Genomic DNA, 17,946 nt, shown 5'->3' on the forward strand with positions numbered 1-17,946 from the left:
AATATAAAACATGTTTTGAAAACAGATATTTATATTAGCATTTCTGTTGTGACAAATTGTATGCAGAGATTTGGATGGTTTTAAACTGAACAAAGAAAACTTTTTTCAAATAATGTGTTTTTTTGTATTTGTTTGTTATTACAGTATATAGATGTATAGTGGAGCCAAGTTTAAGTATTAATTGTAAAGCGGTGTTCCCAAATGTTTTATTTTACTCTTTTTATTTAAACATCACATCATACATGTTCAATAATGCCTGGAATCTCAATACGTTTTTCAAAAAAAAAGTGTATTTTTAGGCATATTCAGAAAATATGGCATATGTCACCAACATTGTTCTCCTGAATATTATGTTACGAAAATATGTACCACTCAACATGACTAACTTTTGAATTGTATTTACAACAGATGTATCCATTCTTGTCATATTCTTTTCAATACATATCTACAACATATATGTGAAATATAGGGATTTGAACCTCTGGTTGAGTCAACACTGATGACATGTGTCTAAAGAATGATTTGGTAACAAAATTACCTGTCACAGAATTGTCAATAAAGATTACAATTCCATAGCTCCTCAGATGTCATCAGTATGTGAGTTGATACTAACTGTTACTTACCAACTGACTTTCCCTTTTTATAGCATTGACCAGTAACTCAGTTCCCTACACCTCCCTGATTGGCTATATCCCTTCCCTCTCTAGCCAAACCACTCAGTCCTTATATGATAATTGCTCTAGCTCTCTCGCTCTCTCTCAACTTGCTCAAAAAGGTCTAAATATATTTGTCTCTCTTATATTTTCTTTCTGAGCTCAAGTATTGAATATGAGTTACATAAATCCCCACCTCCATTTTCTAAAACATAAAGTCACACACATATTCCTTTAAAGGGAACTTTATGTTAGGATCCAACCTCTTTTGATGGTCAGACAGGGTTCTTTGCTATTCAAAGTGCTAATACCTGTTTAGTACTGGGAAGTCGTATTTTCACTCAGTTAACAGCCACTTACTCCACAGGTTAAGTGGAGAGAGAAAAAAAATGATATTTGTGCCTACATATAACTAATGGAGGGCTTAGATGTGAAATTAAGAAATGCTAATGATACTCAAAATAAAAAACACAGAAACAAGCAAACAAGGTCAAACGTTCCCTGTTAAAATAAAGGACCCACAAAGACATACTGTACAACCCCCAACTTACCACCAACATAAGACACACACCTACACAGTTTCGATTTTCACAGCAACTTGACTGCAGTTTAAAATGTAATTAAATAGTGTTTTTTTTTTTTTCAGTGCTGCATAGTTCATGTAATGTATTTGTTGAAACAAAACAGAAAAAAAGAGGGGCCAGAAAGATGTAGCGCAGTTGGCAGACTGAAGCTTGTGGCTTCTCATTCCCTTTCATCCAATAGACAAAGGTGTTTACACCGAAAGTACATTGTAGGACTCATTTGTGGAGGTTCACATGAGCGACCAGTAAAATGTTTCTTCCTAGATTATTTATAAAAACATTCAGTCATGCAACTCCAGACCATTGTTTAGTGCTGTTTTTTTTCCCTCTCCAAACCCCTCTCACTACAATATGCTGTTAGTGAAAAATAATTTGGAAGTCTGGTTGTTTGCTCTTCAGTTAATTGTGATTGTTGCTATTGCAAGAGCATGAAAAATTGTTTTTGTTTCACTGACAAAACTTTAGCATGTAAAAGGCTGTGTTGTAAACTAACGTATGCAATAAAATAGAATTTTTTTTTTTTTTTAAAGTAAGATCCTGCCTGTATTTACAGTGGCTCTCAAGTATTCACCCCCTTTGACTTTTCCACATTTTATTGTGTTTAAATATGGAATCAAAATGGATTTAATTAGGAGTTTTTGTCACTGATCAACACAAAAAAGTCCATAATGTCAAAGTAAAAATAAAATCTACAAATTGTTCTAAATTAATTACAAATATAAAACAGAAAATAACTGATTGCATAAGTATTCTCCCCCTTTGCTATGACACACCTAAATAAGCTCTGGTGCAACCAATTGTCTTTAGAAGTCACATAATTAGTTGAATGGAGTCCACCTGTGTGCAGTTAAGGTGTTTCACATGATTTCAGGTTAAATACACCTGTCTCTGGGAGGTTCCACAGTTGGTTAGTACATTTCCTAATGGAAACTACATCATGAAGACGAAGGAACATTCAAAGCAAATCTGGAATAAGGTTCTTCAAAAGCACCAATAAGGGGTAGGATATCAGAACATTTCCAAGGCATTGAATATCCCCCGTAGCACAGTAAAGTCCATTATTAAGAAATGGAGAGAATATGGCACAACTGTGAATCTGTCTAGAACAGGCCGTCCTCAAAAACTGAGTATCCTGCCTAGAAGGGCACTACTCAGGGAGGTCACCAAGAGGCCTATGGCAACTCTAAAGGAGTTACAGTCTTCCACGGCTGAGCTGGGAGACACTGTGCATACGGCAACAATAGCCCGGGTGCTTCACAAAACTGGCCTTTATGGGAGAGTGGTAAAAAGAAAGCCACTGTTGAAAAAAACTTGCATCAAATCTCAACTAGAGTTTTCCAGAAGGCATGTGGGAGACTCTGAGACCAAGTGGAAGAAGATTCTATGGTGTGATGAGACCAAAATAGAGCTTTTTGGCCTCAACGCTAAGCGCTATGTTTGGTGCAAGCTTAACACCGCACATTATCCTGAGAACACCATCCCTACCGTGAAGCATGGTGGTGGCAGCATCATGCTATGGGGATGCTTCTCTGTGTCAGGGCCTGGAAAGCTCATGAAAATATAGGGAAAAATGGATGCAGCAAAGTACAGAGAAATCCTGGAGGAAAACTTGATGATGTTTGCAAGAGACCTGAGACTTGGGTGAAGATTCATCTTCCAGCAGGACAATGACCCCAAACATACAGCCAAAGCCACACTGGAGTGGCCCAGTCAAAGCCCGGACCTCAATCCAATTGAGAATATGTGGAAAATTGCTGTTCACCAAAGGTCCCCACTCAACTTGGCAGAGCTTGAGCAATTTTGCAAAGAAGAATGGGTAAACATTGCAGTGTCCAGATGTGCAAAGCTGATAGAGACTTATCCAGATAGACTCATGGCTGTAATTGCTGCCAACGGTGCCTCTACCAAATATTGACTCAAGGGGATGAATACTTATGCAATCAATTATTGTCTGTTTTGTATTTGTAATTAATTAAGAACAATTTGTAGATTTTATTTTTCACTTTGACATTATGGACTTTTTTTGTGTTGATCAGTGGCAAAAACTCCTAAATAAATCCATTCTGATTCCATGTTGTAACACAATAAAATCTAAGATAAAGTCCAAGAGGGGTGAATACTTTTAAGAGCCACTGTAGACTGTATATATATATATTTTCATATCTTTAATCCTCTGTACTGTGCATTCGTTTACCTGGCCTGTTTTTATGATTTTAAGTTATCCATTTCATTTTTTTAAAGTGTACAACCTTTGATTTATACCACCATTTCCTTTGCAGGTTCAGGTGTCTCCGGTTACCCTGGTAACCTCCATTCGTCAAGTTAGTTGGCCTTGTTTATGCATATGTCACTTCCAATGTTTGGTGTATATACCTTCTTTTTTTCTCTTTAGGCTCTTTAAATGTCTATTTTAAGTTCACCTTACACCATCTAATCTACACAGTGTTCATGTCATCCATTACAGGAGGAGAAGTTTGAAATGACATTGTCTAGCTTGTCATTACTCAAAGCAGAAGTCATCATCAGGCCTAACTTTTGTCTTTCTTTGTCTAGCTAACCTGATTGCTACGCAGCACAGTAACATTTTCTTTTACACTAGGAATGTAAGCTTTGGAAATATGCTTGATGACTTCTCATTGGCTTCAGAACTCATCTCCTGTGAGCATGTCCTGCTTTGAGTAATCAAACTCTCTGCCTAACGAGACTCACCTTCCCATTACTACTTTACACACATCATACTTCTTCACCTGTCACCTGAATCTCTGTAGGATGATTTACTCAAAATGTGTTTCGTCTGATTTGGCAGGTATGGCCAGCCACCCCCCTATTCCCGTCATGGAACTTGCTGATCAACTTGAAAGGCTAAAGGCAAACGACAACTTGAAGTTTTCACAAGAATATGAGGTAATCTGCTTATTTCCGTGTTTCATGTATGGTCCCCTTTCATTACACATAGTCAATATCAAAACATGCCAATAATAACATACCCTAGACAAATTGCATTTTATAATTATAATTCTTTGGACAGAAAAGGTTCATTTATCCATACTTGTATATAAGGCAAAAGCTGCCTTTCGGTTTCTTTCTCAGAACTCAAAAACAAAGTTGCCAGTTTAATTATAGTTCACTCTAGCCACTTTTTTTAGGCATGAAAGAGACAATATATATTCAGCCTTTGGTGCTGCTGAGGTTAAAAGGCAATTTTATGCACAGTGTTATACTCACATAGGATATGGCAGTTTAAGTATTTAAGAAATAATATAATGTGATGGAAGAAAGTATACAGAATTGAACTAATAACAGTATAAATACTCACAAAACTCCTCAACTTCCACCACCAAACAAAGGGTTTCTTTCTTTTTTATACCATGTGGCTAGGTCTTAATTAATTACCAATTATTTAATTAAGACCCAGCCACATTCCCCACATGTATTCTGCAATTAACCCAATCCCTACCAAACTAAATACAAATACATCACCCACATCGTTTACATCAGCAGGGCATCCACCCTGCCACAAGCACATTTACTACCTTGGAATAACAATTGTTTACCATTTAATATTTATTGTGCTGAAAAGGTTACAAACTCTACTCTGTAGTGTAATCATAGCACAGCTCAAAGAAAATATTATATGGAGTATTCAGTGAAATGTATTTATTGGAAAGGTGTCCCAGGGCTAAGGATGAGGGCATAATAACATTTCAATTACTAAAAAGTACAAATTAAGTCATCTGGTTTGAACTACAATGAATGGTGTTTATACTTTTTTTTGTCTTTTTGAAGCCTTCTGTTTTATTAAGCCCGAAAAGGTAATATACAGACTTGCCAGATGCATATTTTTTTCTGATCACCCTACAATACACTTCAAGAAATGTCAACCAAGTACTATCATGGGTGCAATTCATTTTGAAAATTTGTGCTAAACTATTAGACACAATGTGTGCTATATAAACCTTCTCACCTGTGCATGTGGTTGGGTCATGGGAATAGTCCAGACCCAATGATAAACTATCATCATCTATGGTTGCTAAAGAATAAAACAATTAAACATGTATATTGGTGGCAGAATTGAATGTTGCTGGTGCTATATGAGGTACCCCGGACCTAGAATCTAGCGCCATAGTGCCAAATTTGCACCCCTGACTATAAACAGATCCCCTGGATCCAAATGCCCACCTGTGCAGAAACTCAGAGAAGAAATGTACTAAACAAGCGCAATATACTATTTGTGACTTTTTAGGGAATGCTTTGCAGCAGCAGTTTCAGTTCAAGCATAATGAGTATGTAACTATGGGAGTTCCTGCATAAATTCGCAAAGATAGGGGTGGAGGTAGTGCAAATGAGGGTCCTCAGATATCATAATGAGTACAAAAGACAATTGCATCAATTTAAGAACTGTTTTAAACAGTCACAGTTGTTGCTGGCATTTCCCAGTCCACTTTTTCTCATGCGTTGCCAGTTGAGCTCAATGTATTTTTTGAGGCGAATGGCCACATAGTGTACTTACAATCCTTAAACTAATTTCCATGACATTTCTGGTTTCCCCAGCGTGTTGGGAGCAATAGACTGCACACATGTGCTGCTAACCCTTCCAGCTCATTCTGAACATCTGTATAGGAAGAGGAAACACACCTGTTCTATTACTGTGCAGGTGTTTTGTAATTGTGCACAATTTAGCACTGCGTCCCTGACTACCTTAAATAAAAACAGACAGTATAGATTTGGCTTATTGGCTACTAATGATAATACGGATTAGTGGTACCGTATAATGCAAATGTGTTGCTGGCACATTGTCAGTGCGGCACTATGATCTATTTGGTGTTGATTATCTAGGCTGCCAAGATAATAATAATAATAATAATAATAATAATAATAATAATAATAATAATAATAATAATAATAATGATGTTTCAATTAAAAATAATCTTTTATTCTCATTGTACACCAAAGTTACCACCAATGGGCTGCTGTATGATTAGGAAGAGCTTTTCAATAGAAACACATAAAAAATAAGTCCCAAATTCAACCCCCGTGGTGACGTCTTAGACTACCACTAAATTGATGGAAAACCACCTTTATATATATATATATATAGATATATATTAATATATATATATATATATATATATATATATATATATATATATATATATATACAGAGAGAGAGAGAGAGCGAGAGAGAGAGAGAGAGCCTTGTAAAAGTATTCAGACACCTGACCAATTCTCTCATATTGCCGAGTTACAAATGGTACATTGAAATTTGGTTCTGTTCGATATTTTATTTTAAAACACTTAAACTCAAAATCAATTATTGTAAGGTGACATTGGTTTTATGTTGGGAAATATTTTTAAGAAAAATAAAAATCTGAAATATCTTGCTTGCATATGTATTCAACCCCTGTGCTGTGGAAGCTCCCAGTTTGCACTGATGAAAGAAATTGCCCTAACGAGGAACAATTACCTTACCATTGGCCTCTACCTGTGAACCATTAAAGTTGCTGTCACATTTTCTGGATAAAAACCCCACTGTTGAAGGATCATTGGTGAATCTGAAGGAAAATAAGACCAAAGAGCATTCTACAGAAGTTAGAGATAAAGTAATACAAATGCATAGATTAGGGAAAGGGTACAAAATAATATCCAAGTGTTTGGATATCCCAGTGAGCACAGTTGGATCAATAATCAGGAAGTGGAAGCTGCATCACACCACCCAGGCACTGCCAAGAAAAGGCCGTCCCTCAAAACTCAAACAAGAAGGAGACTTGTGAGAGAAGCCAACAATCACTTTGAAGGAGCTACAGAGTTCAGTGGCTGGGAGTGGAGTAATGGTGCACCAGTCAACCATATCAAGAGCTCTGCATAACACTGGCCTGTATGGGAGGGTGGCAAGAAAGAAGCCATTACTCAAAAAGTACCATCTGAAAGCACGTCTGGAGTTTGCCAGAAAGCATGAGAGTGACCCAGCTGCGGTGTGGGAAAAGGTTTTGTGGTCAGATGAGACCAAGATAGAGCTTTTTGGCCAAAACTCAAAGGAACTTGTTTGAACAGCGCGGTTGCGCTACTGCATTTACAGAACCTAACTTCATTAAGTGCACTAACTAAACACTTTTTCTGGAACCATCCACTCAAACCAGGCAGCTACTCTGCTTACTGGTTTAAAAAATACACTTCACAAACAGTTTTCTCACACAAACAACCAGATTTTCCTACTACATAACTTCAAAGTTGCACCCTCACGATCAGGCTTCTCACTCTGCAGCAGCCCAGAACAGACTGGCTGTTATATTTTTATTCTCTGTAGCTGGCTGTAATTTTCAGTGCTTGCCAGCTGGTCATAATAATTAACACTAAATACACAATTAATACATTATAGGCTTTTTAGCCCTGTGGCCTTCTGGGGAATGTAGTCCCTCCCTCCACTTGCCAGGCTACATTATATATATATATATATATATATATATATATATATATATATACCACACACACACACACACACACACACACACACACACACACACACACACACACACACACACACACACATGCCGTGTTATACCGCAATAACGAAAAGCGGGAGGGGGTGGGAGGCACCGTGGGACACATAACAACACACATCTGACTAAAATACAAAATAAAATAACTCCCTCTCTATAGTGCAAATATAGTGAAGCAAAAATGTAACTTTCCGTTAATTAACCATGCATAAAGCACCATGTAATCAACACTATATTTTACAAAAAATAAAAAAGTAAAAAAATAGGTACATTCCCACTCATGGATCATTTTAATTAGCAGTTTTTAACCACCAATGTGTGATGACAGGTTGAGAGTGAGAGGAAAGGAGTGAGAGCCACTGTTAGCTAAAAGTTAAAAGAGTACAGTGGTTTATAACTGCTTTGAACCGCAACTTGTCTCTGTCGTATTATTTTCCTGGAAACCCTGCAGCTCAGCACTACAGTAATACGAAATATTACACTATGCAGTAACTGCTATAGAGAGGGAGTTTTGTTTCAAGATATCCTAAAAAAGGAATGATGTTATAAAAAAATAGTATAAAAAAAACAACTGTGCTATGAACAAATGATACAAAAAGATGTAAGTCAAACAATTCACAATAGGGGCTAAAATACCCCTTTTTTATGTACCAGGCACTGGTACTGATGTACTGACTTGACTGTTTTACTCTCTAGTGTATTCTCTGAAATAATCCCAATACTTTCCAGACCCTGGGTGCTCACCTACAACAGGACCAGGCCATGCTACAGATAGCCTTGGATTTTGTACTTATTACTTACAATTATATATTCTGTGTGTTTCTCTGTTGTGTTTTTATGTGTACATTAATCACAGTGATCTATTCCAGAAAAAGATGAGTGCATTTCAGGCCGAAACAGTATAAAAGTAGACATCACGTTTCTTTATTGTTTTTTGTGGTTGTTTTTTTGTTGTTGTTTTGTTTTTTGTTTTTTTTAATCCCTGGCATTGCGGTTCCTACACATTAAGCAAAGTGGCAAAAGACACATTTTCATAAAGTAATACCATTACTGTGGTTTACTTATGCTTTTAGATATACACGCAAGTGAAAAACTCATATGCAACTTAAATAAACTCTTCAAAAAATGTAGAAAATGGGGCATTGTACAAAGAAAAAAAGACACCTCATCATTTTTGTTTTCATTCATTACAGTTAGGATTACCAACTGGCCCCAAAATTCCAGGACACAAATGAATCGATTTTAGAGGCTTCAATACATATGTATCATTGTTTAATTGTGGTGGCAATTCTGTCCAGAGATCATCATAGCAGCATGTATTAAAACTGTGTTACTTGAAATTGTATATGGTAAACAATAATATCTGTCAAAATAGTACAACTCTAGTTAAATGGAATTTTGCATTCACCCGCACGCTTTCTCATTTAACCTTGTGGTTAAGTTTCTTTTTATTTAATATTTCTTTCTGCTTCACACCTGCATCTATATATATCCCAGGTTTGCCAAATCTGAAGCAGCACTTTCTTAAGCCTCTTTTTTTTAATGTTATCCCTACTGTCCCACACTTGCCATTTTATAAACATTCATGCAAATTCTGGCAAGGAAATCTGTTCAAGGCAACATGCGCTGTGATAATTATTTTTTAATATTTATCAACTATGTAATTTATGGTAGACACTGAAGTGGATGTTTTCCTTTAAATGAATGTGTTTAAATATTCAGATAGTTTCTCTGCACTTAAAAAAATTATAATTACACCAATGCCTCTGTTTCCACATTGCACTACTAAAGTCTTCACTTGTTGATCAACCAATGAGCACTGACACAAAGCTAAATGGGGGGAGATTTGTGATCAAAGTTAAGGCTTGGCCAATCAACATGCAGTGATAAAACTGACGTTAATGTTGGCCAATAGCAGCTAAAAGAAACAGAAGCAGCAGGAGGAAACAGAATGCAAGCAGCATGAACTGTGCTGAATGAAAGCGCATTTGAGAAACGTTGCACGCTAGTGGAGTGTGTCATTGGCTGGAATGCATCTGCGTTGGATGAAAAGCAGGTTAATTAAGTCCCGGTACCCAGCACCAGCATTAAAATAATATGAGAACTTCACCCCTTGCTGTATTACATGCACAGTACCAGTACTGTATGTTAAAACACATACTATACCATTATTTAAAAAAAAAAAAAAAAACAATACTTTCAAAATGGTACTAAAATACAAAGGAATAATAAGTAATTAAAAGTACACTCAAATAGTGTATTTTTAGATTGCTTACTACACTGGGTGCTTCAAATAAAGGGCAATAATACACTTTCAGATTGAACAAAGTGGAGCATGACCAAAATATATTTTCTCCTTTGCATTCTCATTTTTCTTAAGTATGAATTTCACATATCACGGTAATTTACAATACAAAAAGGTGAAGGTATTGTGTTTCCAAGTCAAGGTACAATAATTTAAATGTATTTCGGTCAAGTACTGAATACTGTAATAGGTTGTTAGGAGCAACATTATTATACACTGTTTTAAATAAAACAGTGTTCTCCTTAGGGTCTGCTCTGCTTTACTGAACATCCAAATCCCCAAGGTCTCTGAATACAGTAGTCTCCAGCTAAGAGAACATCCCTTGGGAAGCAGGCAAAGTATTATTATAGTATTCTCTAAGACAGAGTTAGCCACCAGACACAATATTAATCAATAAATACAGTGCCTATAGAAAGTCTACACCCCCTTGAACCTTTTTTACATTTTGTTGTGTTAATGCCTCAGAGTTTCATGCATTTAAATGAATATTTTTTTTTCCACTTATCTCCACACCATACTCCACACTGTTACGGGGAAAAAAATATTTAATATATTAAAAATACAAAACTGAAAAATCATAATAAGATAAGTCTCCACCCCCCTGAGTTAATACTTGCACCTTTGGCAGCAATTACATCTGTGAGTCTTTAGGATAGGTCTCTACCAACTTTGCACACCTAGATTTGACAATATTTGACCATATTTGACCATATTTACAATACTGTTCAAGCTCTATCAAGTTCCTTTGGGAGCGCTGATGGACAGCAATCTTCAAGTCATGCCACAAATTTTTGATTGGATTTAGGTCGGGGCTCTGACTGGGCCACTCAAGGACATTTACCTTTTTGTTCCTTAGCCACTTCAGTATAGCTTTGGCTGTGTGCTTTGTGTCATTGTCATGCTGAAAGGTGAACTTCTGTCCCAGTTTCAGCTTTCTTGAAGAAGGCAGCAGGTTTTCCTCAAGGACTTCACTGTACTTTGCTCCATTCTTTTTCTTTTCTATCCTGACAAGTGTCCCAGTCCCTGCCGATGACAAACATCCCCATAACATGATGCTGCCACCACCATGCTTCACAGCTGGGATGGTGTTCTTTAGGTGATGTGCTGTGTTGGGTTTGCGCCAAACATAACGCTTTGCATTTAGGCCAAAAAGTTCCATTTTTGTTTCGTCAGACCACATAACTTTTTGCCACATGGCTACAGAATCTCCTGAGTGGTTTTTTTTTTTTTGCATACTTTAAAAGGGATTCAAGGTGGGCTTTCTTGAGTAATGGTTTCCTTCTTGCCACCCTACCGTACAGGCCAGACTTGTGGAGTGCTTGGGATATTGGTGTCACATGCACACTTTAACACTTCTTGGTCATAAAAGCCTGTAGCTCTTGCAAAGTTGCCGTTGGCCTCTTACTAACCTCTCTGATCAGTCTCCTTCTTGCTCGGTCATCCAATTTGGAGGGATGGCCTGATCTAGGCAGGGTCTTGGTGGTACCATACACCATACACCCTACACCCTACACTTCTTAATAATCGTCTTGACCGTGCTCCAAGAGATAGTGAAGGCTTTTGATATTTTTATACCCATCCCCTGATCTGTGCCTTTTGAAAACTTTGTCCCGGAGTTCTTTTGAAAGTGCCTTGGTGCTCATGGTTGAGTCTTTGCTTTGAAATGCACTACCCAGCAAAGGAAACTTACAGGAATTGCTGAATTGATCCTGAAATCACGTGAGTCACTACAATTTAACACAGGTGGAGGCCACTTGTTAATTTATTTTATTTCCAGGCTATAAGGCAACAAAAGGTGAAAAATTTGAAAGGGGGTGTAGTCTTTCTATAGGCACTGTATATATGTATTACTTGTCATGACGCACATGCATCAACTTATGAAATTAACTGAATAAGTAAAAGAAAAGCAATAAGCAAGTGAATGTTAATAAACTGTAATAATAAAGTAACTGTAAAACTAACATTAATAACCTAACTATCAAACTAAATTAACATAAACTAACTGTCAAACTAAATTAACACAGCACCCCTACACATGTTAACAAATGCAGCAGCATTATACAAGATAACAGAATGGTGAAACAACTCAATAGAACGGGAAACACCAAATTGCTGGGTTACTTGTGTCTGATGCAGGTTTTTTCAAGCGCTCGAACAATTTCCAACTTTTTGTAGCTAGAGAAACAGCGGTGCATTTTGCTGTTTGTTTACATGCCATTTTGTAGCGATGAGGTGCACTTGTGGAAATCAGAATACAAAACAATTCAATGATATGTCGCTTTTGAAAAAACTGAATAAACCATTTTAATTTATTTTAATGATGATGAGTTATCAGGTTACAAAACAGTACTGTATCAGCTGTGAATGGATCACTATCAGTGCCAAGGTGTTCTTTTAACTAAAGTTCCTGTTCCTTTAGCCAGAGCATTTACAATGGAGAAAAATGTTTTTCACCACAAGGTGAATATATGAATAATATAAAAATTTCTCTCCTGATTTGAACGATTTAGTTGAAAGTCACATTTTCATCGTGTATTTCCGGTTTATAAAAACCGGGCGCAAATAATGCCTGAGGGGAAATATTGCAGCTCAGATAAATAGAAAAAATTGCCTAGAAGTAGTTGATGTGTGCATTAATGACAGTTGCTTGCATCATCAATGATGGAAGTTCAGATGATGAAGATGTGGAGTTTGATTATGCTTTCCTGTTATGCTACAATTCGTATCTTGTCATATATATATATATATATACTTATTATATATATATATATATCTATACAGGAATGGCAACCGGAGGAGAGTCAATAATTTGTTGTTTTGGAAAGTTTTTTAGACCTTGCAGGCATTTTTTTGTATTGAACATTTTAATGCTGTAGTGCTACTTTGTATGCTATGTTAATTTATTAATTTCGCCCCCTACACTTTTGCCTTAACTACAACTTTATCAATCAATCAATCAGTTTTTATTTTATATAGCACCTTTCACAGTGGACCACCATCACAAAGCACTTTACAAGATGCAGTAACAATAAGAAAATCCATAATACTTTAAATACAGATAAATGCATAATACATGCTATAGTTTAAAAAATAATAAAGTATTTTAAAGTAAAATAATAAATAAAGTGCATAATACATTACAGTAGCATAATATATGAAACAGTAGTAGCAACACAGCAGCTAATATCAGATATCATGCTTAAACGGCACAGAAAGCAAGAGAGAACTGGTGGGTCTTGAGATTTGATTTAAAGCGAGGGACGGTGGGAGTATCACGCACCAAAGCAGGGAGAGAGTTCCAAAGAGTCGGAGCCATATACACTTTTGTTTGGGGATAACAAGCAGGCCAGAGTCAGAGGACCTCAGCTTGCGGACAGGGACATAGCGGGTCAGCAGGTTGAGGAGGTACTCGGGACCTGTGTGATGAAGGGCATTGTAGGTGAGCAGGGCAGTTTTGAAAATAATCCTGAAATTTAGTTTTTTGAGAACCGGTGTAACTCGGGAAAAGCTTAAGGGCAGCAGGAACCGAGCCAGTCCATAGACAGGTTTAGAGTGTGCATAATGGAAGGAGCAAGATCAGAAGCACAGAGATGGATAAAGTTAGTTGGCTAGGGTTCTAGGGGGCACATGGCAGTAGTTGATTTCAACAGTAAGCCGGAGATATCAGCAATGGAGAGATGAGAGAAGGAAAGGGCAGGAATGGCAACCGGAGGAGAGTCAAGGTGGTCAAGTAGTGAACTGGTTTTGTGGTGGGAGAGCGTGGAGTAGATGTTGCCAATTTTTTTACAAAAGAAAGAGGAGAAATCAGTGACGATAAAATGAATTCAAGTGGTAGAGACAGACAACAGAATGCGATATATGATGATGTACAATATTTGGCCTGTTGCCGACTGGGCTTAGTGAGATGATAACAATAGATATTTCTGTGGCGATCAGACCGCTGCTTAAGTCTGCCAGCAGCTGTTAAGGCAGAGAAGGGGGAGGTAGAGGGAGATTGATTCTAGTGCAAACAAATCCTGGAAGTGGCATAATGCTGGGGCTCTCTTTCCTCCTGAACTATCCTTAACAAGGATCATGCAAGCCTACAATCAAATGTTAGAGAACTGCTTTTGTATCAATAAGGACAAAACTCAAACAACTAAACATAATAATATTACATAATTCTGTTACTTTATACTGCTTTGGATAAAATCTGAGCACACCTGTTTGTGTAACAAGCTATCTGTGTTATTTTTGTTAGTGCTGTCCAGAAACTTAAGTATAGCATATGAGAAATGTACTGATTTAAAATAAATCTAAAACAAAATCAGTCTGAGAAGAGTCCCAAGTTTCTAAGGAAAGCTTCTGATTGCTGCTAATTTTGGTATGCAGAGACTGGTAAAGAGGTGAAATGCTTTAAATGACTGTGGTTTAACAAGAACAAAAGCCAGTTAGCTGTACATTTCTCAAGATAAATGTTACTTTGTACTAAAACATTCTTAATAAACCATTCCAGTGAAACATGTAACTAATTGTGATGAGGTAACCAGACTCAAAAGTTAATTTTCGAAAGTTAACATAGTGAAGTATATCGAGCCTCTGTCAAACCATTAATTATGCAGTCTAATTTATACTGAATTGCATGCTCTCTGTATGTGGGTTTGCATGTGATTTTCTAAATACCATAGCACTAGCTGTATGGTTGTTGGTAAACCTAATTTAGATACTGTTTCATACCCTTTAATTAATCCAAAGATAGACTTATGCCAAATGAAAGCTAACCTCTACTTAGTTCTGGCTATCATACTGCAGGAATATAGTAGGACACCCTTTTCAAATGAAGCCTTTCAGCAAACTCTTAATACCACCTTGGAGAAATCAGCTTCTTGAAGTGGATGCAAACTTTGCACTGCTACAGCAAAAATCGAACACACACAAAATGACATATTTTAAATTTCTAGATCTCAAATTAACAGTAATTATTTTTAAAAAAGCAATATTACTAGTTGTCAAGCATTGTCTAACTATTTCAAAATAGTTATTCAGCATGTAACTGTATGTGATAGGGTACACCTGTGCATTTTATGTTTTGTATTATGTTTTGTGTATAATATTATTTAATTGCAGGACGTCATTGTTATTGTTTTATGTTTTGGCACATCTCGTGAGAATGCGTGGCTGTTCGGCTAGTAATTATTTAATTAGCTGACAGTCACACATATTTATTAATCTCATGCAAACTATGGCCGAGTGGTAATAAGGTAATGAACTGGCAGTTAATCCCTTGGCCATAATATAAAAGACCTACAACTTTGGCTACACGGGGAGTGTTCAGGAGTGGAGAACGGGAGTAAGAGAGAGAGGAGGTAAAATAATAATTAGAATAAAACAATTGCTACTTGTTATTATTTGTTTCTTTGTTTTGGCCCTTCTGCTTTGTGTTTTTGTTTTTGTTTTAATAAAAAAAAAAAAAAAAAAAAAAAAAAAACATGAGCGCATTTGAGTCTCGCTGTAATACTTGCCTGTGTTGTGGTTTCATTTCCTGACTAACCACCCAAGCTATCCTGTCACACTCTAATCTAGGTGTTTTTTTTTTTTTTTTTTTTTTTGATTTTATTGACTTGTGTTAATCAGTGTAGTATCAAGATAGTAATATAGGATAGCATCAGTGCAGGCAGACACTGTTGCATTCAGTACAAATCTTTCACTATACTGCCTACATTCAAAACAGAGTGACCTGTGTTGTTCCAGCTTCAGCTTTTTCCTACCTGAAAGTTAACTTGGTAAGGTTATTTCCAGAGGTGATGGATCTCCTTTATTCAAGTGACAAGAAAAATTACCTCACTAAAGCTGCAGTTTAAGTCTGACCTTTTCAAAGTTTCCTTTGTTATTAGTTGTTTCACATCTGTGAAGAAGTATATGACGTGCAAGTACAAATGGCTAAGAAATTATGACTGTAGCTGCCTTGGGAGTCAGAATTGTGTAATTAGTTATTTGTGGTTTCGAAAGGTTTAAGGTTATATCCTAAAAAAGATTCTTGTGGTCAATTTGAGAGACAGAAGCTCAGTTACAGATATTTAAGGTAGGTATATAAGGAGGTGCTATATGAAAAGTTAATTAAACTATTCAGTATCCTGATTATAATGTATTATGCTTTCACTGGAATTTGTTTGCACAGCTTTATTCAGACTCAGGCTTTTATTGTGATACTGTGAACGGGTGGGTGGCAGTGCGTGGGGTGTAGGGGTGATGCAGGTGCTCCAGACAACGACAAACACAAAGTTCACAGTTCAAGATCTTTTATTTCTTTTTAATGTTCTCCTTGACCATATGAAATAATAATGCTGTCTCTACCCAACTATGGGTATTGCCGGCGTATAAACCAAGGGGTTACAGTCCCAAAATAATAATAGAAAATACAGACAGTTTCCAGACAGTACGTGCTTTAAACAGTGGTGCTTGCTTGTTTACAGGTGCAGTGAAGCGTCAGCTTCCAGATTTGTATTAGCCGTCTGGCAAAGACAAATGTACAGTTACTAAAACAAACAAAAAAACTTCACTCACGATTTCAAAGTCCTTGTTTCCTCCCATTAACCACAACAAAGGAACCAGTTACGGCGTCACGTCCCCCTAAAGTACCCTAAGCCTGCCCCCTCCAATAGCTAGTTCAATCACATCTCCTCCAACTAATGACTGAAACTTTGCTCACCGTACTAGGGCGATGACTCCTGGTACTGTGACACCACCTCCTTCCTGATTGGCCAGCTTCCGACTGACCCTGGAATGAACTGCCCAACCATTCAGTACGAGGCACACAGTTCCTGTTGTACAGTGCCCTCACAGGTCAAAGGGGAGATTGTTGATTCAGAGTCATTCAATCTCTGTCACAGATACATACCTAAAGAACATTTGACTGTTTTGGGCATGTGCAGAAACCACAGGCTAAGTTTAATCTTGATGAATATTCAGATTATTTTGTCTTGTTGCTAAAATAAAAAAATGTAAATGTAGTGTGTATTATATGGAAAGTAAGTGTCAACCTGCTTTACAAAACATTTTCTAAACGGTATTAATAAAATGTGCATCGTTTCTCTTGCAGTCTATTGATCCAGGCCAGCAGTTTACATGGGAGCACTCCAACCTGGAAGTTAATAAACCAAAGAATCGATACGCAAATGTGATTGCATATGACCATTCCCGGGTCCTGCTTTCTGCTATTGAAGGTAAGAAATGTATGAAATAGCAATCGATAATAATAACATTTCAGAGGCAAACTAAAGCCAGAGTCTCATGAGACAAAAAATCAGGTGTCCCCAGAGTTGGTCAAAAGCAGAGGACATTGAGTAACCTTCCAGATGTGCAGTTTTCATTAAGGAAAGTTGATAAATTCTAAATGAAATGTGATGTGACCAGAGAGAGCGTTGTGCATGATTTCTTTTCCGAAGGCTACCAGCACCAACCACGTTGAATAACTTTTTCTTCCCTTGAGTGACAGGTATTTCACTATAACTTGAAATGCTTTGTTCAAAGAATCAATTTCTTAAGTCGCCAATTATGTTTTGTATTTTCGGCCGTCCCCAATTTGGATATGCCCAGTCACAGCGGTTTACTATAAAATTTTAATATTCTATTATGGTTGATTGCAAAGGCTGGTATTGCTTTGAGGCGAATACCCCAGAAACACTTATTTCAAACCAGCCATAACACTGACATGGTCGATTCGTACACAGTAGATTGAAGACACAGGATGCCTGAGTTTGAAATTTTACAGAAGGTCTTGATATCCTTTAAGTAAAATGTACGTTCATAAGGACAGAGGCACATGTTTGTTTATTCAGTTTAGATCTCTTTTTTTTTATTCAGCTGCAAGCCTATCCAGTATATGCATCGATGACTTGAATAATAGTACATTAATTGAATTGAAAATG

General features: G+C 36.9%; 1 protein-coding gene across 42 annotated transcripts in view; it reads left to right on the forward strand.

The window, feature by feature from the left end:
* The window catches only part of LOC121295932 (receptor-type tyrosine-protein phosphatase delta), a 226,921-nt gene that overhangs the window by 169,772 nt on the left and 39,203 nt on the right, over positions 1–17,946 (forward strand). For 26 of the 42 annotated variants that reach the window (XM_041221061.1, XM_041221131.1, XM_041221062.1 and 23 more), the window contains 3 exons: positions 3,517–3,558; positions 4,044–4,141; positions 17,118–17,241. In XM_041221061.1, coding sequence (XP_041076995.1) covers positions 3,517–3,558; positions 4,044–4,141; positions 17,118–17,241 — 264 coding nt within the window. The remainder of the gene's footprint in view (positions 1–3,516; positions 3,559–4,043; positions 4,142–17,117; positions 17,242–17,946) is intronic. The other 16 variants (XM_041221115.1, XM_041221172.1, XM_041221181.1 and 13 more) reach the window with 1 other exon arrangement.

The sequence above is a fragment of the Polyodon spathula genome, chromosome 2 (assembly GCF_017654505.1).
Source record: "Polyodon spathula isolate WHYD16114869_AA chromosome 2, ASM1765450v1, whole genome shotgun sequence".
Lineage (NCBI taxonomy): Eukaryota > Metazoa > Chordata > Actinopteri > Acipenseriformes > Polyodontidae > Polyodon > Polyodon spathula.